This window comes from Corvus moneduloides, chromosome 20 (genome assembly GCF_009650955.1).
Source record: "Corvus moneduloides isolate bCorMon1 chromosome 20, bCorMon1.pri, whole genome shotgun sequence".
NCBI classification, from domain to species: Eukaryota; Metazoa; Chordata; class Aves; order Passeriformes; family Corvidae; genus Corvus; species Corvus moneduloides.
In genome coordinates, this window is record NC_045495.1 from 668182 (window position 1) to 692621 (window position 24440).

At 43.1% G+C, this 24440-nt stretch overlaps 1 protein-coding gene across 1 annotated transcript; it reads left to right on the forward strand.

The window, feature by feature from the left end:
- Nucleotides 1-435: 435 nt before the first annotated feature.
- NOS2 (nitric oxide synthase 2) lies at nucleotides 436-23976 on the forward strand. The gene is given in 28 exon segments (XM_032129582.1): nucleotides 436-7764; nucleotides 9084-9257; nucleotides 9919-10015; nucleotides 10584-10603; nucleotides 10605-10704; nucleotides 10795-10943; nucleotides 12395-12557; nucleotides 12960-13051; nucleotides 13438-13579; nucleotides 13983-14122; nucleotides 14689-14863; nucleotides 15187-15288; nucleotides 15885-16079; nucleotides 16425-16507; nucleotides 16810-16954; nucleotides 17186-17290; nucleotides 17449-17498; nucleotides 17594-17768; nucleotides 18230-18362; nucleotides 18739-18817; nucleotides 19248-19426; nucleotides 20063-20226; nucleotides 20996-21206; nucleotides 21540-21627; nucleotides 22028-22149; nucleotides 22435-22583; nucleotides 23266-23460; nucleotides 23749-23976. Coding segments are annotated over 27 exon segments (3441 nt in total). The 5' UTR covers nucleotides 436-7764; nucleotides 9084-9150; the 3' UTR covers nucleotides 23830-23976.
- The last annotated feature ends 464 nt before the right edge of the window (nucleotides 23977-24440 follow it).

The window sequence follows — 24440 nt, forward strand, 5'->3', positions numbered from 1 at the left end:
CATTCACCATCTTAAACCATTTTTCACTGCCTGGAATACTCAGAGGAATGGCCTGTGCTTAATCCTGGTTACCAGAATTAAAAGTGAAACCGTTTTGTTTATCCAGTTTTACAAAACACAGTGTCTGCAGGAGCCTGGGTGGACAAGTGTAAGAGGTGGATGTAATGCTGAAGGCAAATATATCCTCCACAAATCAGGTTGAAGTCTGGGCCCAAAGGCATCACTCTATGTGAGGGGAAGGCAGAAAGAATTCTGAAATTTCTTTGTCCAGTAATTTCTTTCTTTCTTTTCCCATGCTCATATGCTCTTTTGGAAAAATAAAAGTCCTGCTGCCACCTTTAGTGCTGAAGAACTGCCTTTTTTCTTGTTTTCAACTTTATCAATGTTAAATCCAGCAGTCCATTTAAAATGAGTTGATGGTTTGCTGGTCAGTGGTTTATACTGTACTCACTTGTGTCTCACCACTGACCTGGGTCCTTCCTTCTCCGTGGTGCACTCACTTTTGCTGGTTAGTCAGAGATGGGGTGGTGTGCTTCTTGCAAAATTATCATCCAACTGGGTAGGAACTTATTACAAGACCCTACCAAAACCACTCACGAGCTGTCATTTCTTACATCTTTATCCAAAGGTGTCAGACACTGTGTGGGCAGAAACTTGAGAAGTCACCTTTTCTGTGATGGTTGCTCTGCCAAATCAAGACATTAACTGTGAGGATTTATCTCTCATGAATGTGAAGTCATTGCAGGGCGCCAGTCGTCTGCCTTTCACACATGCAGCTTTGCTCTTCCATTGAAAAGAAATGGGATTCCAAAAGCAAAAACATGGGAGAAAATCGGGATCAGAGATGTTACGTTGGACAAGGACTTTGACACTTCATGAAAGTACAGAAACAGTTGATCCCCAAAAACCCCACTAGGAAGAGGAGCAGTGTGTTCTTTTAGAAAATTGCCAGATTGCACTTAAGTCTTTGAGGCTGGTACATGAGAAAAAAGAAGGAAATGACATAGTGGTTTTCAGCTTGTGCTGGTCAGAGAGGTCTCTTGAGCTACCTGAACCTAATGGACAGTGTGGTAAAGTCGCAGAAAATTCCCCTTTATGTTCCCTTCTGCCAGGTTTCAGATGAATGAATTAAAAGTAGTCATCATAAGAACAAGATGAGGCAAGAACGTGCTTTTGACCAGAAAACTTGTTATTTCTGTCCCTTAAGTGAAGTACACAGTTGCATCAGCTCCTCTTGCTTTGGTGGCTGTGGTGCAAATACCCCACACTGCAAGAGTGAGGTGAAATATTTACACTGCATGAAGTAATTGTTTTGCATCCTATCTTTTTGGAAATTGAGACAAAAATTGTTATGGCTAATAATAGCACCTGCTAATTAATCTCTAACAATCCTTTGATGTGTGTACTAGGACCGCTTATTATAGATTAACCCCTGTGACTTAACCCACTCCATAGAGCTACCCATCACTTTCTAGAATCTGACCTTATCAACACATACTCCTCCACGTCTCTTTTTTGTATTTTCAGTAAGTGACTTTTCAAACTCCTGAGTGGTGTCTCCCGTTCCAAATGTAGCTTCAAAGACCATCCACCACCTCTCTGTCAGTGTGGTCAAGAGTTGTCTCAATCAGCAGTGTGTTTGCTTGCTGAAAGAAAACCAAGCTAAATAGTCTGTCCCTAGCCTGGAATTCCTATAGAAGGAGAGTGGAGGAAAAGCAGCGCAATTGGAGTATCTGCATGCTTCAGTGGTGAGCTACTGAGTCCAGCTTGGACCTCCAGTGCACAAAGAGCGAGTTCAGTGGAGGCCACCAAGGTGATTGGGGCTGGGGCACGGTGCTGCCTCGTGAGGAGAGGCTGGAGGAACAGGGCTTGTTCAGCCTGGAGAAGAGGAGCAGCCTTCCAGTGGCTTTCAGGAGGTCACTGAGGAGATGGAGCCAGGCTCTTTGCAGGGGTGGGAAGATGAGAACCAATGGGCAGAAGTTGACATGAGAAGTCCAGGCTGGGTATAAGGAGAAATTTTATCCCCACAAGGACAGCGCAGCAGCAGAGTAAGTTGCACAGGTTGCTGTGCAGTCTCCTTCCTCGGAAGTGCTCAGGACCAGTCTGGATCAAGCCCTCACCTCACAGCTGACCCTGGCAGGGGCAGGAGGTTGAACTAGATGAAATGCTGAGGTCCCTTCCAACCTGCCTTCTTCTGTGAACTATGCATGACGTCACTTTTTATTGACTTTGTTTCAGTTATAGGAGTCATATTTGAGGAATATTCCACAAATCCCAGCACTATTCAGTGTACCCTATCTCAGCAACTGCCTCAGGTTCCCCTGCATGTTGGGTTTGCTTGATAGGCAGTTCCACATGAAGAAATAGGTGTTTTATTCAGTGATGGAGGATTAATGAGAGTATATGTGACCATATTCCCAAAGCACACCTTGTGTATGTGACAGAGAGCCACAGCACCAGGGACACAGGTAAGCACCAGCTGTAAGCAGCCCTGCCGGGGTGAGCTTGCATGGAAAAGACTGCTCATTCCCTGCTGACTGACAAGGTAGGGTGAATGTTTCTCCAGTTATATAATGACTGGATAATCAACTAGCAAATTAAAAAAGGAGAAGATGTAGTGAGAAGGTATGTTCAGACTGAAGTCCTTATTTAGATCTGTGATAGGAGACAGAATTTCCTGAATAGTTCAAAGATTCACTCCATGAAGTGGAAGTGGCAGCAGCATGGCAGAAGATTGTGTTCTGGGATGCTCCACAGAGACCAAATGGGGAAATTGTCTGTATTTCAGTGTATAAGTATTGAGCTGGACTTGCAGCTCGAAATCAATGAAAACTGACTAAAAATACTCTGAAGATACTGGAGAATGTGCCATGGAAATAGTCTTTTTTGATAGGTGAAGGCAGATAGTTGCTGGAGAAGGAGCTGTAAGCTCACACCTCACAGCCTCTGGCACCATTTCCCTAACGGGAAGGGCAGAGGGGAGGTGATTTCACGCTCACGGAAAGTTTTGAAAATGTGATGTAATTCGCACAGACACTAAAAGTTGTGCAGATGTAGGCAAGACTGCCCTAACTGTAGCGCTTAGCAAGAAGTCCTTAAAAACGATTTTAAGTAGTAAAAACGTGCATAAAGATAAAGCAGAGCCATAAAATTACCTGAGAAAACCCCTTTCTCCATCCAGGAAACATGGAAAGAAGCATGCCTTGGTGTAGACCAAGGTACATTGTCCAAAGTGTGACACATGAATGTGCAGGAAACGACTGAGTAGATAAAGGCAGGTGTAAGGAAAAGAGACTCAGAGGTCACCAATAAAGAGAAGCACATAAATTTTACTAAAATTGTTTTAACAGTGCTGTGTGGTTTTGGAGTAAAAATGCCCAAGTTTTTAAATTCAGAACTGAAGTTATTTCTATACTTGAATATTCTGTTCTTCATTTTGGCCCAGAAATTTATGGCTTGTTTTTTCAAAACCAGTAGTCAAATCTCTTCTGTTACCTGTCCTTGGTTAGAAATTCTACTGGCCTCAGCCAGTGCTCTGTTACTGAAATTGGAGTTTCTTCTTCAGACCATGCTTTTACTAAAGAAGACATTTGCAGCTCTGTAGTTCACTGTTATTTTTCAAGCATAAAACTGTTTTTGCACACAGTAATCTCGCAATCATTTTTTTTCCTGTTCTGCTGTGACAAGCGTGGATTGCAGGAGCAGAGGTACCAAACACTGTTCTATACCTCTTCCCTAGCCATGTGCCAGCTTTTCCTTATGCTCCACACAGGGACATCTTCAGTGTAGTGAAATGATGTCCAGGAGTGTGGGACATAGAGCCCAACCTGTGACAGCTACGTGCAGGACACCAGGGCTTAGGCCCAGTCAACTGCTAATTGCTATTTTGCTCTTTTTTTGCTTTAATTTTGCCTTTGCTGCTGCAGCTGTCACAGAGGATCCCAGGGGTGAGTCAGGAGGTGTCAGCAATCGCTTCTGCCTGAGCCAACGTGCAGCCAGGCACAACAAAGTCTGGCTATTGATTGTGAGATGGCTTTGGCCCTCCCTCACTTCCTCATCCCTGGCAATTTTGGAGAGGGTGACTGATGAGGGAATTCTGTTCTTTCTGCATGTCTGAGTTTGGCCTAACTGACAGTGAGCAGACAGGAAGGGATGGGTTTACTGGCACGTCTGCAAATTTAGCACTCTCCTTAACTTTCATTTTCACCCTCAGATGGTCACACAAAATGAGAAATTTTCCACCCTGCCCTGCCATCATTTGACATTCAATCTTCCACCGGAGAGCAGGATACAGCAAAGAAACATTGCCCTTTCCACCCTAAACTGCTGCTTTAAATGTACCTTAAATCTGCAGAAACTAAAAAGGAGTCCAGACAGGGCTGGGATCCTACTTTTATTTGCATATTTTCAAGTACCAAGGCCTGGATCTTTTATTTTGTTTTTGGTAGAGCTGTTATCCCCACTTTATCAGGAACATTTTGAAATAATAAAGAAGCCAATGAAGAAGGGGCTACAGTTACTGGTGGATATCTTAAAGCCCTTAAAGGAATAGTCAGCAATCAGAACACAAACCAAAAAAACCCAGAGTTGCCACCTTGCAAAGTTTGGGGGAAGATTCAAACCAAACAAATTGTCTTTGAGAAACGAAAAACCAAACCAGTGTAAAAGAAGATGGCTGACAGTAATCAATGAGAGGAGATATTTGGGAACAGCAATAGTTGGTATTAATTGTATCTTTGTCAGAAACCACCAGACGTGAGGGAAGTCCTAACAAATCTGAGATGCCAAGTGTTTACAGGGGCTGCTGCAGTACTGTATTTGTTGTGCTGTCACGTGCAGCACTGCTGCAAGATCATCATGGAGACATCTCAGACAATAGTTGCATTAGTTATGAAAAGGGAGTAAGAAAAAGTTCACTAATAACCTGTGAAAAGTTGGGACAGTTGAACATCTCTTTGGGTTCCATGAAGTTGGGAAGATCAGCCCTTCTTTGTCTCAGTGTAGTAGTTCTTTGAAGACTCAAAATGTCCTGATCTCAGAGGAGCAACCTTACAACCAGAGCTTGATTTGTAAATGTTTTCAGGAATATGACTTCTTGAGCTCATGCAGAATCTTGGAGATATGATGTATAATATCAGACACAGAATGTGACTCACTTGGAAGGAAATTGCAGAGAGCTGATTCTTGAGGCTACAGACCATCAGACACTCAGAAACAAAACAAAATTTAACTCCAGGTGACAGCATGGTCAGCATGCCATTGAATAGGTCAAAGTCTGCTCTGAAAGGGCACCTCTTTCATCAAAGTTAATGCAAGGAAAGTAACCAGTTCTTGCACTCTGATATGACAGAGGCAGAAGTGGCTGTGCAAAAATAGGAAATATGGGCAGAATTGGTTTTCTGAAGGAAAAGCCTTCCAAGCACTGTAGAATATTTGTAGAAGGAGTGCCCAGTGAGCTTGTTTAGTTAATCTCTGGTCTGCCTGAGGAATGAATGGTTCTCTCTTGTTCTTACTGTACAGAGGGATTTGTATTATTGATTTTAAGTGAGTAAAAAACAGGTCCTGTTTGAGAAACTGGAGTCATTAAGCAGTTCTCTGAATGGCTGTACCTCAGCCAATCCTTTTAACAATTCTCCTAAGGAAAGATGTTTCTCCTCCTCTGATTATCCCAAATCTGATTTTTCATATCCAATCCCTTTCCTAGATTTCAGCAGTCCCAAGCACAGGGAAATAGGAGGGTGAATACTAAAAGCTTAGAACCCATCGAATTCAATTAAACTTCTACTAAGATATCTTCTTCTTTATAGTACTAGACATTAAGACTGCCCATGTTCTATAGAAGAAAGAGGTTAGTAAGAAAGGGAAGGATGCAAAGAGAATTTTAAAATCCTGTTACCAAGTAGCAAATGCAAAGAATGTAGAGGCAGAATTATCTGGCATGGCGTTGAGTTGCACAGCTCTCTGTTTCTGCCTGCTCATTACATCTGCCTGATGACTGGAATATTTTAAACAAAGGGATGTCGCCTGCTAATTCCAGTGAGGGGAAAGGCACCACATTAAAGAAAAAATCCAACGGTGAAAATTTGTGAACGGTGGATGCAAAGCAGCACAGGCTTGATAAAGCCAAGCAGATGAATGCTCAGAAAACTCAGGTCTGTTTATCGAGAGATTCATCTCTAGTAATCCTGGATGGGATGCATACAGAGGATCTCGTGCATGCACACGTGTGCACAGCACTTGCTTTGCCTTTAGAAATGCTTTACACAATCACTTAATGTTCATTTTCAAATAGAGAAACTAGACACAGAGAGAAGAAAACACCTTGCCCAAGCTTGCCCAGTAAAGGAGCGACAGATGAGAAAAAGACATGCATTTCCTCATTTCTCTCTCTGCCTTATGCCTCATTTCTGTAGATCTTTGGTCGGCACCTGTAAATCTTTCCCTAGTTATCAATGTACCTCATTTGATTCATTAGTCAGCAGATTTATTACCATCTTTAATTTGTAAACCGTTTCCTTTAAAACAGCCATGCGTAATATCAAGAAACAAATAAGGCAGGTCAAAATCCTTGCTGGTGCACTGTCTGGCACCACACTTGTGGGCTGCAGGTGCCTGACAGCACTGGGCACTGCTGCCAGCCCTGCCCCGGTGGGGTTCTGCCTTCCAGACTGCAGGGAGAAGCCTGGTTTTCTAAAAGGTACATGTGCACATGCTGCTGACACTGAAAATCTGCTCAGCAAGCCCATCTTCCTCACCCAGCTGTCCCCCTGGTATTCCCACATACAGCACAGTGGGAATAGTTTGTACTTCAGGGAGTTGCATCTTCCTTCCAGTATTCCCAATACTTCGGAAAAGCACCAAGGAACAAATCTCACAGGCAGCAACAGGCAGAACAGGGAGCTCTGGAGAGCAAGAAATTCTACAAATACTCTATTGAGAAAGATCCTTTAAAACTTGATCAAAAGTAAGGAAGTATATGTGTGTGAAACTCAAAATACCTGTCCTTAGTTATAGGCACATGGTTAAATGCTTTCCTGGCCTGTATTGTAAAGCTCTACATCTCTGTAACATTCCTCTTGAAGTTGCTCACTCTTCCTGCAGCCATAGGTGGTGTACAGGAGAGTGCCTGGAGACTGGCCACACCATGATAAAAGCTGTAAGAAGCCTTTCAGCATTTATTTTTTAATTTTTAACACTGCATGCAAGGTTGCAGTGTTCAGTGTGATACCCTGCTCTTTCCAGGAGCACAAGCCAAGGCTGCAGCACGCTGAGGGAAGGAAGGGATGCTGACAGCATCAGGAACTGCCTCCCTCCCTCACACAGGTTATGTAATGCTGCTCACGCAGCAGCCACGCACCCTCCACTTCTGCAAGCAATGCAGGATGTGTGGGGAATCCCCCTTATTTCGCTGTCCATGTCCAGCCTTCCTCAGAGCTATTTTGCATACATGGTCCAGGACTATAAAATCCTTTTTCCTCCCTGGAGGGGTACAGAGCCTGAGAGGTTAAAGGCAAGAAACTTTGACAGAGAGGAGTCTCTCCTGGCAGGGTTGGGAACACCTCTCACAAAAGCACGGTAAGAAGCACCATGTCCAGGTGTTCGTTCTGCCGTTCATTTACTGCAGCTCACAGGTAAAGTAATTATATGGCAAACTGTATCTCTTTTTCTGTATTAGGAGCAAAGTGTCAGACTCAGTCTCCTGCTCCAGTTCCAAGCTGTCCAGCTGCTCTGAAAACTTTGGCCCTCCTTTCTGCTGATATAAAGGTTTGTGCATGTAACAGGTAACACTGTCAATGCTATCCACAGAACCCCACACTGCAGGACACAAAGCAGCTTCTTGCTCTGAGTGCCAGTGAAGGGAAATGTGAGTCTGCTCTCTTTCTTTTTGCTTTTTCTTCTTTTATTAAATTATTCTCTTTCTTTTTTCCTGTTATTATTTTTCATCTTTTTCCTCCTTTCCTTCATTTTCTTCCTTTTCCTCCTTTTTCTCCTTGTGTATTGTTTTTATGTTTGTGGGGAGTTTTTCCCTTTTTTCCTTTCTTTCCTTCTTTGCTTCTTTCTTTCTTTTCTTCCCCCTCTCTGTTTCTTCTCTATTTTCCCCCTATATTTTACAAAATTGTATAGTCACATCACAGCATTTTTTATTGCAGAATAATAATTTAGATTTGTTCCTATTTTCTAACTGTTGTATTTCATTTAATAAGCGTTGAGAAATGCTTATTACACATTATTTATTTCACTTGGAGTAGCAAACAATCCTAACACCTTGCAGTTTCTGTGCAGACAGATGCATTTCTCTCCTTGTGTGACTTTACAGCAGACAGTATCTTCAGAGGCCAGCATAAATGTAACTTTTATTGTAAAAGTAATAAAAGTATCAAGATAAGACATAATTTACATCAGGAATATGTGACAATCTATATTTTCTTCCTTTGTCTCTAACTTTTTGGAAACATCAGGTTTTGATTTCTCTTATGAACCAGATTCAAACACTGGGGCTAGTTCTCTCTAACCCTGCAATTTACTGGCTTAGTCTTTCTCTTCTGTCACACCTTCCCTAGCACAAAATCCCTCATGTTCAGAAATGAGCAGAAAATGTATGTTAAAATGAATCATATAAACTTTGTACACTCTTGTGTAAATGCTATGTGTTACATTCAAATAAGTGCTACAGATCTTAGAAACCATGGACTTCAGCCTCTCAGAATCCTGTTTGTCTCTGGCAGGTGGATGCATTGCAAAACATTTTGGTTAATTTACGAACAAGATTTTTTTCATTAATGTGTGAATAACACAGCAACATTCTCATCCCTTTTCTAAGCTTGTGGTCTGCTCAGACACCAATATTTGCTGCTTTACACTACCACAGGTCATCTGAAATTCTCTTGCCAGTATTTTAGACTAGTACGTGGCTACACATTACACTGACAAAGTGTTAGTATCACTATTCTAAGAATCAAACAATATTCATTTTAAACACAGGATGTTAGATCAGATCAGTTAGACTGGTGAGTTTCTGAGAGATGTTAGAGGGAGTTGCTCTCTTGGGTAAAAACTGACCTTGTTGGTTTCTTTATCCTTAGAAGTGTTCCCACATCACACAAAACAAGGTTCAACACAGTGAACTAAAACCACAAAAAAGCATACAAAATGCTGTGCCCGTGGCAGTTTGTGTTCAAACCTCGTGCTGCCAAGAGCCAGTACCCCAGAGAGAAGGATATCAACAACAACGTGGAGAAAAATAGGAAGATCCATGGGTAAGATCCTGGTTTTTAACGGTTTCGTAGTTTATCTTTGATTTGAAAAGGGAAGATATTGAGTGGTTTGGGTTCTGGAGAAACCTGAATGGAATAATGTTTCCAAATGTTTCCAAAACACTGATATTAACCATAGAACTGTGGGTCTCTGGGTGGTGTAACTTGGCAATGAACATTAAACTCTTGCGTCTAAGTTATACAGTCATTGAGGATATAAATAATCTTACTTTCTCTTTCACAGTCTTAAATTTATTTGATGTATTATAATGGTTTCATGTATTCTAAGTCTCAGGAGGTGTGTATGCTATAAAAATAGCAAAGTGATTATTTATACTGTAAGTTGGTGAAGTAGTTCTGTGATGCAGTTCATACAGGACACTGTATAAAATAAGTTGCACATGCATCTTAAACTTCTCAGTCTTCAGGGTGTCACTTATTTCAGGTTTCATATCCCATTTTCCTTCCTTTCCTTCCACACAGTGCTCCGGGAAGGAGCTTTACTACTGAATCCTGTCCACTCCTATCCACTGCCACTGCCGGTTTATGGGCTCAGTACATACCTCAGAGAAAGCACTGAGCATCTCCCACTGATGCTGAAAGCAAAGCCTAACATAAACTAAGCACGTTGCCTTGTACTGAATTTTCTTTCTCTCTATTGAAGCTCAGAAAAGGAGGATGCCAAATTGTACGGTCCAAGCAAGAAGCAGATGGAGAGGCTGCCCATCGTAACTTCGGCAAAGGCCAGTGAGGGAGGAGAGGTCTGTTCCTCGTTATTTGATAGTAACAGCTCACGTGAGTGGTGCTTGCTGCTCAAAACTGCTCCAGGTTCTCCTGTGAGGTCTGACTATGGTTGCAGGAGGTTAGGACTGCTGGGAGATCTTTGGGTGGAAGTTCTTTTCTGACAAAAACGGAGCATTGGTAAGATTTAAAGGAAGAAGTGACCTCATGGGGACTGAGATGCCTGATTCCTTTATACACCTTTGCAAACATTTAGTAACAAACCTGTCCTGTTTCTAAAACTGGTTCACTGTTTTCCTGAGACTTTGATTATTATGTTCAGAGATGAGGGCTTATTGAAATTACAAAGGTGTTTGCAGTGGCAGATACTGTTTGATTAGTACAAAAATACTTTGTTACCCCCATTTCATATCAAACTGTAGATTAGCTCAGTAGTTTTGTAGTCAAATACTCATGTTGGAGCAGATCACATTTATACCTAGTTTCTTGAATTTAATCCGAAATATTTTGATGTTAACATAAAATTTAAAATGAAAGATATTCAATAGGTCTGAAGTCAGTATGTATTTTTATCTGTTCTCTGTCCAGAATCTCCCTCCAAATGACATCAGTTTCAAACCAAATATCAGGATGTCCAAGACATGTAAAAGTAAGAAACTTGGAAAATGGATCCAGCTTTCTTGACACACTACATCTGACTGCAAAAGAGGTAAAATGTGGAAATCTGAACAGAGACTTTTTAGAAATTTGAAAAGATACAGAATGCAACACTGTTTTTTGACATTTTATTGTTTTTCAGGTTATCAACTGCCGGACCAAAGCCTGCCAAGGGTCACTCATGACCCCAAAGGGCCTGGTGAGAGGTACCAGAGATGGGCCAGTTCCACTGGAAGATCTTTTACCTCAGGCAATAGACTTCCTCAAGCAATACTACAGTTCATTTAAAGAGTAAGTCAATTTATTTTTAGTATAAAATCCTCTACCTACCTGTCTGTCTGTGAGCCTCCAGGAGGCTTTGGTTTCTTCACAGCCCTTGGTAACTATCCTGTTTTATAGCATACATTCAAAAATACATAAGGACTATTAGAAAAGCTAAATAAAATTGTCATTGCACTTCATGTGCTCCATCTGCCAATCCAAGATCTTGGGAACACAGGGAAGGACTCTGGACTGTGCACTCCTCAGCCCCATCCCTTTGGAGTGTGCTACATTCCGAGACATTGAGGACTCTCCGCCAGAGCGTTACCTTCTGTTTTCTTGGGATTAGCTGCACTCAGATCAGTCTCAGACATGAATAATGTGGATAATGCCTTTTGTTTGTGCTGTTCCAAATATCTTTTCTCTGTGTTCCTCTCAAGGCTTTAGCTAAAGATTGGAAGGCCAGTGTTGCTTCTCAGCCTTGCCCTGTGCTATCAACATAAGCTCACTGAGCATTCTGAGAGGGGGTTGTGTTTTCACAAAAATGGCCATGGTGCAGGGGCATCTTGTTGCAGGAAATGATGGAACAGCTGGTTGATGTCCAAGGGCTTGGAGTGACATTCCACATGATGAGCTTTCAAGAAACAGTTCAGTGTTTGCTCATCCCATTAGGAAACATTATCAAACTTTCGAAAGGACTCAGCCACATCATGGCAACTTCTTTAGACACTTTGAACTCTTTACAAATCTTTCTTCCCTCTGAACCTTTCAGAAAGTCCCTGTCTTACACATAGGCTGTCCTCACCAGCCCATTGCATTTGCACATTTCTGTGTCTCTGCTCATGGCTGTTTGATCACATTGATTTACACTATCTCACATGCTTGCCCTTGATCTTTCATCTTGCTGAAAATGTGAAAACTCTCAGACAGTGCAGGCTATTTTCATTCTGTCTGTAAGATAACAAAACAATTTTTGTCTCTTCTGTGATAAATATTTTCTAATGTTTTGACTTCACTCTCTGTTATCAAACTCAAGAATTTTAGAGTTGGTTTCCCTGACAAAGGAATTGCTCAGCACTTCCTTTTAGGAATTAAAATCCTACTTACATTACTCGGAAGAGCCATGGCCTTGTAAAAACAATGGAACTTTGAGAGGACAGTCACTCTCAGCCTACATTTGCCCTGTTCTCTGGTTTTCATTTGCTTGTGATTTTTTTTTCAAATTAATCTATAAAATCCAAATTTAAACCGAAAACTTGCACAGAATAACTTGTGACCAATCCATTAATGTAGTGGGTGGTGAAAGGATGGTGTCACTATTTAAATTTCTAGTCTGTTAGTTTCTTCGTGAGGCCAGTAAGCTCTGTCATTGCACTCCATACGGACAAGTCGTAAAATCTGATGCCAAAATATAAAGAGAACATCTGCACTTTGAATGAAATTCTCATTGTTTCTTTTCATGGCTGTTTCCTGTTCAAAAGGCCAAAAATCAAAGAACAGCTGAGCCGACTGGAAACAGTGACCAAGGAGATAGAAGCAACAGGAACCTACCACCTGACAAAGGATGAGCTGACCTTTGCTGCCAAGCAGGCCTGGAGGAACGCGCCCAGGTGCATCGGGAGAATCCAGTGGTCCAATCTGCAGGTGAGCTGTGGCTCTACACCTAAGCTGTGGCCAAATAGTCCTGTGCTGTGACTCAGAAGAATGTCCTTTCCTTTGGCAGAACATGCCACTGCTTCGACTGAGGAGGACTGCCTCCTGTTCATATCAGGAGATTGGTTTTTTTTGTAGTTCTCTGCTTCATGGCTGAATGAAAATGTGTAGCAGTGTGAGTGTAGGAATCAGGTGTATCATGGAACCAGGTGCATGTTTTGGTCCTTGGTGGATTGTTATGTGTGAAAATGATGCATATAAGGACTATGGAAATGAACCTTTCCTAGAGGAGCTACAATCTTTCCATTCCTTAATTGCATAGGAAAAATAACAACCTTGCATTACTGTTTCAAAATTAGTCTTCTTCTTTACATTTCTGTTGGAAACATGCAGGTGTTTGACGCACGGGACTGTAAAACAGCCAAGGAAATGTTTGAGCATATCTGTCGTCATATTCAGTATGCCACAAACAATGGGAATATAAGGTAGGTCTCTTTAATTTTAATTTTAAACAAAAAAAATCACATCCAGATCTAGCATCAAAAACACATGAAATGGTCTATCTAAACATTTTGACAACTTGTCTCTGCTCTTAATTTTCCTGATCCTTACATGTTCCTCTCGTGTTCCATCAACCATCTTGAAATTGTATAACTTTCATGGCTGATGTTGCAAAACCTTTTGCAGTTCCTGGGGAGAAGAGATAATTTGAAGATTCGGGGAGGTGGGTAAAGAGGATGAGTGATTTTATTCCTACTGATATTTCTTTTAGAAACGTAAAACATTTTGTGTTGGTACCAATTTCTGTGTGAATAGTGAGGATGTGTTTGATGTGCTGCTGTGGTGTAAAGGTGTGCTTTGTCCTGGGCAGATCGGCCATCACGGTGTTCCCGCAGAGGACGGACAGGCAGCACGATTTCCGTGTGTGGAACAGCCAGCTGATCCGCTACGCTGGCTACCAAATGCCGGATGGCTCCGTCCTTGGAGACCCTGCCAGTGTGGAGTTCACACAGGTACCGCTCCAAACTCACCGCCACAGCTGCTTCCCACCTTGGCTAACCCACCTCCCTGGGGCTTTTTCCTCGCATGTGTATGCTGAGAGAGAGGCAGGTGAGGAGTGAATGGGATGTTCTGCCCCACGAGTTCTAGGTGCAGGCTGGAACAATAATTTCCTACAGTCCTGATACAAAAGTGCTGCCCTCCATCTCAGAACAGGGTGAGCTAATACTGTCAGGGGACACAACCAGGGACACAACCAGTACGTCATCAACATGACTCAACATTGTTTGAATGGGAAAGAGAACCTTCTTCATTTAGAATTTACCTCAGCAGGTTTCAGAGGGTTAAAATTCTTTTGTCTTCAGATCTGGAGGGGAAACCTGAAAAGAACACAAAATGTGCTTTCTGTATTTGCAGTTGTGCATTGAGCTTGGGTGGAAGCCGAAATATGGCCGCTTTGATGTACTTCCACTTGTTCTCCAAGCGAACGGCCAAGACCCAGAAATATTTGATTTACCTCCAGAAATTGTCCTCCAAGTGCCAATGGAGCATCCAAAGTAAGCACGCAAATTTTAGATAATTACATTTTTGCCTCTGCCTCACCTTGGCAGGTTATTGGGCTGCCCCTGTGGCAGTTATTTTATGAGTTCTTTGTCAGGATGAAATGATGGTAAATTATCCTGAAAGATAAAATGCCTGTTAAACAGTGAAATGAGATTTAAATTAAGGAAGCAAATGACAGTTTTGTTGGAAATCTTTTTTCCCAATCTACATTTCAATTATATTCAGAACTTTAAAAATCATAATTTCTTATGCCAGTGTAATACACATGTAAAATATGGCTGCACTCATAACAAAGTGTTTATTGCCTTTCTCTCGTTGTTGTTTTCTTCTTGTTTGCTTTGGGCCCTGCCTGCAGATTGCAGAACTTTGTAATATGGTTCTGCAGTTCCTGTAGCTGGTGATTCCCAATTACTGCACTGAAAACTCCTGTGAGTTTCTGCAGACCCTGCCCGAGGGTCTCCCCTTAGAACTGGTACTCTTTATCTTCCTGGGCTTCTCTGGTTATTCCCTAAAGGAGGAAAAGGCACACAAATAATAACTCAAACTGCTCGATTGGCAGGTATGAGTGGTTTAAGGAGCTGAACCTGAAGTGGTACGCGCTGCCTGCCGTGGCCAACATGCTGCTGGAGGTGGGAGGGCTGGAGTTCACCGCGTGTCCTTTCAATGGCTGGTACATGGGAACAGAGATAGGAGTGCGGGACTTCTGTGATGCGCAGCGCTACAACATCATGAAGGTAACCTGCTGGAGGGGAGCTGGGCTGGGCTGCAAAGGGAGTGAACTTGGTGCAGGAAGAGTTTTGAAAAAGAGACACTATTAGTGTTCACTGGGATGGGAGAGAACCACTTCCTGCTTCATGAAACTGGAACATCCAGAACTCCAAAATTCCAGTTTATCTTTAATCTCAGGTGTTTCTGCTGCCATCACTTTCCCCAGCATGAGACTGACTCTTTCTCCTTCTGCACAACTTTTTCCTGATACAAAAGCGATGAGATCATGGGGTCTAAGTTCCACATGGTGAATTTGCTTTTCCCTTTTCTCTCTCTTTTGCATATGAAGGAGGTAGGGAGGAGAATGGGGCTGGAAACAAACAAACTGTCATCGTTATGGAAGGACCGAGCTGTTGTAGAGATCAATGTGGCTGTGCTTCACAGCTTCCAGGTAAGTCAAGAGTGTGGGATCTGGAGAGACACTGAACATTCACTGTCCCTTTTTCCTCTCACTCAGTGGAGATGGCATTATGATTCCAATAGAGTTATTCTAGGTTTACACCTGGGAAAGTAGAGGAATCCATATTTTCTCACAGGTAAAGGCAGAAGGAAAAGGAAAAGCAAAAGAAAAGGAAGTTAAGGGCAAGACTTTTCATCCTTTTAACATGTTTAACATGTTTAACATGGTCTATGTTTCAAAACCTATGTAAATCCATTGGATTAATATATTTTATTTTCAATTCCAGTTTGATTTAACATATCACAACAATATGAAAAGTGGGTAAAAGTGAGTCAGAGGCTTTGCAGCATGCGCTTCCAGTGCTGCAGAGGTAAAATGCTGATGTTAAAGAAAAGATCTAAGAGTTCTTAATCAAAGGCCCGTGCCGCAATCTGTATCTTTACAGTAATTGCTGATAGTATTTATTTCCCAGCCCTGAGTAAAGTCCTTGAAATATTGACCAAAGCAAGAGGATTACTTTAGCTACACCAGGCAGAAGGGCAGAATAGGGTTTTTAATGCATGTTTTTCTTTTTGCCACTGTTTTAGAAACAGAATGTAACCATCATGGATCACCACTCGGCCTCCGAGTCCTTCCTGAAGTACATGCAGAGCGAGTACCGCGCGCGGGGCGGCTGCCCAGCAGACTGGGTGTGGATTGTGCCTCCCATGTCAGGCAGCATAACCCCCGTATTCCACCAAGAGATGTTGAACTATGTCCTCACTCCCTTCTATTACTACCAGGTACACATCATCAAAAAGAAAAACCGACTAGCAGACAACTTCAGCAGTGCAGAGGTGATACGGGACCTGAGGGAGTCTGGGTGCCACGCCCTGGTTCATGAAAGTTCACTAGACAGTTTCAGAAGTAGCAGACAGGAGTTATTTTATGTGGGAGGTGCTATAAGTTCTGTTGAATTCTCTGGCTTTAAGTAAAATGCAGTTTAATGCACCAGAGACTGATCCCATATTTGCACTCAGTGGATTGTATATACAGATTCTATTTGATCTGGCCCTTTAAAGATACACAAATTGTTTATTTACTATTTTGCATTCCTTACCTAAAGCTTAACTTTTTTTTTTTTAAAGGTGGATGCATGGAAAACACATGTGTGGCATGATGAGACCCGGAGGCCAAAGAAAAAAGAAATAAAGTTTAGCATCTTGGCAAAGTAAGTTGTTCAAATAAGATTCTTCATGCTTTCTCCAACTATTCTATGTTTCTGTTCTTCTTCTTTAAAAGAAAATATTACAGTAGGGACCACTTGAGTGGTTTGAATCATAGCCATACCTGTCCACCCTGAGGTAACATTCCTATCTAAGGTTCTTGCTCAGGGCTATCTAGAGTGTGTTGCTTCTGAACCATCTTCCAAGGAAAAACCATGCTCAAGCTCAGTCTTTCCTGGCTTGCTTGTGAATCAACCTGAACTAGTGTAGCTCCGTTAAAAGTTGTCTGTGATTGTTCTTTCCCCAGGGCTGTGCTCTTTGCATCCTCACTCATGCGAGGAGCAGTGGCCACCAGGGCCAAGGTCACCGTGATCTACGCGACAGAGACGGGCAAGTCAGAGACGCTCGCCAACAACCTGTGCAGCCTGTTCAGCTGTGCCTTCAGCACTAAGGTGAGCAGCACAAATCAGCCACACCATGTGGAGACAGGAGTTTGGCTCCTGCAGGCTTTTCCATTCCCCAAACCTGTGTTTTGAATGTTCAGTAGATATAAGTTGGACCAGAACTTTGGTTTTGTATTCATTTAGCATAATGAATTGTAAGTTTGGTCAGCAGTCATCTGAGATATCTAAGGCTAGTTCTTATGTCTGCTAGCAATATCTCATGAGTTTTATTCCTTCCAGATTCTGTGCATGGATGAGTACAATATTTGTGACCTGGAAAAAGAAACACTTCTTTTAGTGGTTACTAGCACTTTTGGAAATGGAGATTCTCCAGGTAACGGAAAGGTAATGTTCACCTCAGAAGTGTGTGAGACTCAGCTCAAAGACCAAAGGCAAACCTTTCATTTGTCTCATATCCTTGAGTAAGATATGGATCAGGTCTCACTTCTGTTTTAAATCAGAGTATTTTTCTAACCTTAAGTATTTTATGAATTTTTATGCAGACCTTTAAGGACTCCTTGCTCAGACTGAAACTGCTGGGAAAGAAAATTAGGTAAAAATACTTTGTTGTTTGGTTTGCATGTGATTGAGTCCTTTTGCACTCCATGTAGCATAACCCAGCAATCTTCTTTTCATCTCCTTCTCCAGATATTCTGTGTTTGGTCTGGGGTCCAGCATGTACCCAGAGTTCTGTGCCTTTGCTCATGCCATTGACCAAAAACTGGCCCAACTCGGGGCTGCCCAGCTCGCTCCAGTGGGTGAAGGGGATGAACTCAATGGGCAAGAAGAAGCTTTCCGCAGCTGGGCAGTCAGTGCTTTCAAGGTGATTGTAGAAATATAGCTCATATTCTAGTCATTCATCCATTCATTTTAGTTCCGTTCCCATAAAAAATGAGGGAAAATGAAGGAAACCAAACATCTAAATTCATATCTGAACTTGGAACTCCCCTCTTCTCTACTGCTTGCCTAACTTGGAGAGGAAACTGGGTCCCTTTTCTATTATTTTTTAATATCCACACAAAATTGCATGAACCCTTTTGGATAAGGGAATGCTCAGTATGAATAAGTGTAGCATCAAACACCTGAATTTTTTGCAGTAGATTTTTTTTAGCTATAGTGGTATAGAAGTGGAACCTTACTGAACTCACTGAACCCACACACCAGAAGCAATAAAAAACATCAATCTGTGAAACTGATAGCTGCTTATTAGGATTATGACAACGCTAAGAATATATACTTTTTTTACTGTGAATAACCTTTATTTTTGTGCGTTTTTTTATCTAGACTGCCTGTGACATTTTTAACATCCGTGGGAGACACAGTATTCAGTTGCCTGACATCTACACCTCTGAGGAAAGCTGGGACCCTACCAATTACAGGCTAGTGCATGACTCCCAGCCCATGGACCTGACTAAAGGTATTGCTCCCACCTTCCCCTCCCTCTGCCTTTGCTGCTTCAGAGGGGCTGAACTGTGAAGGTTTCTCAGACGTGCTCTTGGCCCTGCTCAATGATAGAATGCATATAATGAAGTGCATGGTCAGATTTAAAAAGACACTGGTTTACACTGCATAAGTTATCTTTTCCAGCACAATAACACTGGAACTATCACACATTTAGACAGCCCCAGAGGAACAAAAGCTGAGATGAACTGCTTTTAGTCAGGGAATACAGCACACAGAGCTGACTGATGGTTGGTCATGTTCTAGGCCAAGCATGGTTCAGGTTCATGGAAGACATTTTAAACAAATCTAATCACAGAGTTACCAAGAGTCATATTCTCTTTTCCCACCAGCTCTTGCAAGCATTCATGCCAAGGATGTAATTCCCATGAAGCTGAAATTCAGGCAGAATCTTCAAAGTTTGAAGTCCAGGTATGCTACTTCGTTATTTTGAATATTGCAATACTACATTTTACTAAAATCTTAAACATCTAAAATGCCTGGTTATAAACATCTTCTCCCTGCAGTTATTACAAAATTTATAGAAATTTTGTACTGTCCTTAGTAGAAGCATGTGAGCTGTGCAGGGACTGCACTTTCCCTGGCTGATTCCAGACATGTTTATTCTGTACTGGACAGAGCAGGCAGAACTTCAGCACCCAATTTGTTTGGATACAAGTACTTCACATACCTGGACTCTGATTTGTTTAAGTCTCTGTGAAGTCCTAAGCTGGTCTGGTATTTGGTAATGAACACAAGGGAGCCCTTGCCAGCTGCCACTGCAGATTTATTCCTTTCCTGTGCAATCCAAGGGAAATCCTGTCAATGTAACCTGTCTCGTTTCTCTTTCTCCGCCACGCAGTCGTGTTACCATTCTGGTTAAACTTTACTGTGAGACTAATCAGGAAGTGCACTACCTTCCTGGGGAACACATTGGGATTTTCCCGGGCAACCAGCCAGAATTAGTGCATGGCATTATTGCACGTGTCAAGGATGCCCCTCCAGCTGATCAGACTATCAGGCTTGAAACCTGCATAGATGGTAAGTTGGGTCTCTTTAGACAAAATAACAGAGGATGTTGGACAGATTCCTCTGTAATTCCTAAGAATTTTTGTTGACTGAATTTGATTCTATGATCCTTTTCTAAAGTTTCAGTAGGATTTTGTTGCTGCTTTTTAGTTATTCTTACAATTCTTTGTTCTGATTTTGCACTTTCTGGCAAAACCATGACATCACCAGGGTTTGCAGAGGTACCTGAGGTGACACTGCTTGTAATTCAGTTGCTGAATTGGCCATCGACTGCAATTAAATTAATCAACAGTTTGCTTATTGTTGCTACATGTGAGAGTCCTAAAACAGACTTATATGTCCTGCCCATCTTTCCCATCTTAGTAGGAACAATCATAGGATTTGGGCACACAGAAAGATGGTTTCCCCAAATGAGAGACTCTGACTTTCCAAGTGGTGTTTTGTTGTCATGAAGTTTTCTGCGTCAGATCCATCCCTTATGAAACATTCAAAACCTCACAATAACCTCTTTCAGATGGGTTCTGTGGTCTAAACCTGCTGCACCCTCACCTGAAGGGGTGTTTTGAAGGACACAGAGTTTTGCAAAGCTCTACAGCTGTCAAATAGCATGGGTGTTGCCAAGTGTCCTCTTATTTCCCTCATTTCCAGGTGGCTACTGGACAAGTCACAAAAAGATTCCAGCCTGCACACTACCCGAGGCTTTGACATACTTGCTTGATATCACTACTCCACCCTCCCAACAACTGCTAAAAAAACTCTCCCAGCTGGTGACAGCGGAAGGAGACAAGCAGAGGCTGGAAATGCTGTGTCAGGTGAGCCTTAGGGCTGGAGTTTTATTTGCAGTACTGTGCACTGGGCCCTCTGACACTGTAGCAGAAGCTTAAGAAGTTTTTGTAGCGATGGATTTTTATGCCTCTGTTACATATTCTGTGGTCTTGGACAGCCAACCACAGTGAGAGAAAGAGGGGTCTTGAGGTTCAGCTTGGGCGTGGGAACCGAGATCTGGTGTTTCCTGTGTGGTTCTGGGTGGGTCATTTGCCTGCCTAATCCCGTTGCCTCACAGTGGTTTCCGATGAGACGCCCTCAAAGACCTTACACTTAGCACGTACCGGAGCTGGAGGGGAGCTGCTAGATGTTTTTGTCAGAGAATTTGCTACCCTGCGGGTCAGAGGGGTGCGGCTTTAAGTACCCAATGACTCGCAGGTGTGGTAAGTGCTGGCTCCTCCTACCAGGTTCAGGGAGGCTCCGTGGGGTCAGGACCTGGGACTGTACAGCTTTGTGGATGTCCCATGACAGGGAGCTGAGAAACGGATTCCACTTCAGTGTCTGCATCCTCACTGAGAGAGCTGGTGTCTGAGAACGCTGTAGTGGGGATTCTGAACTTCTTTGTTCAAAATTAAATGGTTTCTTAGGAAACTCCACTATTGGTCCTGGCAAAGTTTTGAGAATTCTTTGTTGATTTGCCTGCATATTTAATTGAATGTAAAGCAGAAATCTTATATAAGTGACATTTCATATGCCCCTGCTCTCCTGAACTCAGCATGACATGGTAACACTGTGGTGATGCCCTTTGGCTTTCAGAGCACAGAAGAATACAATAAATGGAAGTTTTACAACAGCCCGAACATCCTGGAGGTCCTGGAGGAGTTCCCCTCTGCTGAGGTCTCCACAGCTTTCTTGCTGACACAGCTGCCACTTCTGAAGCCCAGGTACTATTCTGTCAGCTCCTCCTGTGACATGACAGCCAGAGAGATTCATCTGACAGTTGCAGTTGTAAACTACAGGACAAGAGGTAATGAACTGTTGTTTTCATTGCTCTCTTAATTAAATGATATTTAGGCTGCATTGTGATTCAGGAAAAAACTGTGTCTGCCATACAGCATGAAGCTTATCTGTAATAAAAAATGTGTGTTGACATACCTGCAGAATAGTACCTGCAGTGCAGCTGTTCATCCTGGGCCAAGATTTGCTAAAATCCTGCACCATCATCAGTGTAGCCTTGTTTTATAAATCATTACTAGACATACGTTTATTTTAAAGCTATAATTTTAAGTATAAACTGTGCTTTTTTAAAAACAGAGGGCATTTGGGTGCTGACAGGTGTTCTGCCTTGCTCTGCTTGTAGATGGAGAGGGGCCTTTGCACCATGGAGTCTGCAGCACGTGGCTGAACACAATAGAGCTCAATGAAACTGTTCCCTGCTTCATCCGCAGGTAAAGAAAACTAAACAACCCAAAAAAGAGCAATTCTTAGTTCAGCTTCTTCAGTGGGTTTTCCTTTGTTTGGATATTTTCAAGTGACTGGTGAGTGCAAGTTGGAATAGCTTGGTCTGAGAAGAGAGGGAATTCCCTGTCTTCCAGAGATGAGATCCTTTCCCATGCCTCACAAATCACTAGAAAATTCTGAAATAATTCTATTCCTATGACCCCATCCCCACTGTCAGCTTCTCCACTGCAGAGCTAGGAAAGGGGAGGGAACAAGGAGCACCCAGTTCAGCCTCATTGTTGCTTTCAAACTGGGGACTTGGGCTGTGCTGCTAAGAGTCATTCAGGCAACTGAACATGAATTTCAGTCAGAAACCAGTTACCTAATTAACATATTTTTGTGTTTCAGTGCTAATGAGTTCCACCTGCCAGAGGAGCCGGCCAAGCCCTGCATTCTGATCGGCTCGGGCACAGGGATTGCTCCCTTCAGGAGCTTCTGGCTGCAGCGCCTCTATGACCTGGAGCACAGAGGTACCTGTGGGAACCGTCCGGGCAGGGCTGGCAGAGGGACACCCCCGGTCCTTCAGACAAGGGCTCTGCAGCCAGACACACCCACAAACATCAGCCAAGAGCCCCTGCAGAGATTGTCACCCCCAGGCTGAGCGGGCACTGCACTGTCACAGCCAGTCCACCCCCCCAGAGACCGTTCGGTGGGCAGGGGGTGTTTGGGGACTGGGAGCACAGCCTGTGTGCCAGTCCTGTGTGTCAGTGACTGCCTCAGGTACTCAGACAAACACTGTCCCACGCTGGTTTCAGGGCTCAGAGGGGGTGACATGACCTTACTGTTTGGCTGCCGGCAGCCAGACCTGGATCACATCTACAGAGAGGAAACTGAGGAAATGCAGAGGAAGGGAGTCCTGAAAGACCTCTATACAGCTTACTCCAGACTGCCTGGCCAAGAGAAAGTAAGGCTGGTTCCTTTCTTCTTTAAGGGTAAACTCCTCCAGAATCATCCCTCAAGTTAAGATGTAGACTCTGTTTGTTCTTTCAAAAAATGTTAGCATTTTGCTTCAGTGTACTATGAGCAGGTGACAAAAGGCCCCACTCCTTCAAATGAAGGAAAATCTCCCTGTGCGCTCCAGCACAAGCAAGCTACATAAATACAGCCCCTCACTGCAACAGAGAGGCACATCCATTGCAAACAGCCTTTGAAACTAGAACTGGAACATTTTCAGAAACCTTAGATTTTGCAGGATTTGATTATCCCCTGAGTTAAAAATGAGCTGGCTCTGGCCATTTGTCCCCATTTCAATGACACAGTGACGAAGGAAATTAATTTTGCATAGAAGAAATCTTGACTGGACAAAAAGCCAGCACTCAAGTTACCCTCTTTTTAGCTCTCCTGGCAGTTAGGAGACTTTGGCAGATAGAAGAGGTTTTGTCTACTCAAGTTTGATCAAGAGACAGGCTCAGGTTCCAAATCAGGCACCTGAAAACATTTTTCACCATTGTGGCGGTGCAGGACAGAGCTGGAACAGATGGGGCACTTAGAGCCGCAGGGCACAGACCCACGATGGATTGAGAGGGGCCAACAGCCACAGCAGCATTTAAGAAGCCTGGTGCGATGGGCCTTTTTGTGTTTCTCAGGTCTATGTTCAGGACATCCTGCAGAGGCAGCTGGAGGCCCGCGTGTGTGAGGTGGTGCACGGGCAGCAGGGCCACGTGTACGTGTGCGGGGACGTGCGCATGGCGCGGGACGTGGCGAGGGCGCTGCGGGCGCTGCTCGCCCGGGCCCTGCGCCTCAGCCCGCAGCAGGCAGACGAGTACTTCCTGCAGCTCAAGGTATGCTCTCATCACAGGCCATTCCTTGCAGCGGGTGGGGCACAGGAGGCTGCATAGCCACGCTCAGGGTCCTGCGGCTGCCGTGAGCTCCTTTGTGTGCGCGCACAGGGAGCAAAGCTCTGAGAGAGCGGCTTGGTCCGCCCCGGGACTGCCAGCGCAGTTTGGTCAGGATGTGAGAGGGACTCTGCTGCTCCTACAAATGCATAAGGCCTTTTAGTTACTGAACTGATGGATAAGGAGTAGCTGGAAGCATTGAACTCATCTCTTGGGTGTCCTTTCTTTTTGCAGAGCCAAAAGCGATACCATGAGGATATATTTGGGGCTGTGTTCCCACACGAAGTCAAAAGAGCTTTGCAACCCACCAGCTGAAGAACAAATCCACTTGTGTTTTAGACAATACTTGCACATTTGTTGTTCTTTTCAAAAAACAGGGAGTCAAATCCTCTTTCATATACATGTTCAATCATGCACGTGCATAGGATTGTAGGATTTGACTCTTAAACCTCAGCCTTAATTAAGTAAAATATGAAATTTAACTTTTGTTGCTATTTATTCTGACTGCTTTTAATACATTATCTTAATAGTGAAAGTGCAAATTATTTTTTTAATACTGTCTTTGCTGATACAAATCTGGTGGGTTTTGTACATACATGGAAAATGTAGAGTTTTGTACTGGGTTAAATAGAGCTGAAATCTTTTTTTTTAAAGAGTACAGTTTATCTTTGTGACTTTATTTATATCAGATTGGTTTACTTGCATGTTATCTTCACTTGAAAGCAAATGAGTGGATGGTTGTGTTGCTGGGAGTTGTCTGGCCATGTGCCTGGATCTGGAGCAATGTTTGCAAATGAGGTAATAATGTGCTGGTCCCCAAGTGGAAACACCTGCTGCTTCCACCTCAGCTGTATCTGCTCAACAGGCAGCAGTGGTGAATTCTGCTTTGTGGGACTCAGGTACATGAACCTCAGTTGTTGTTGTTA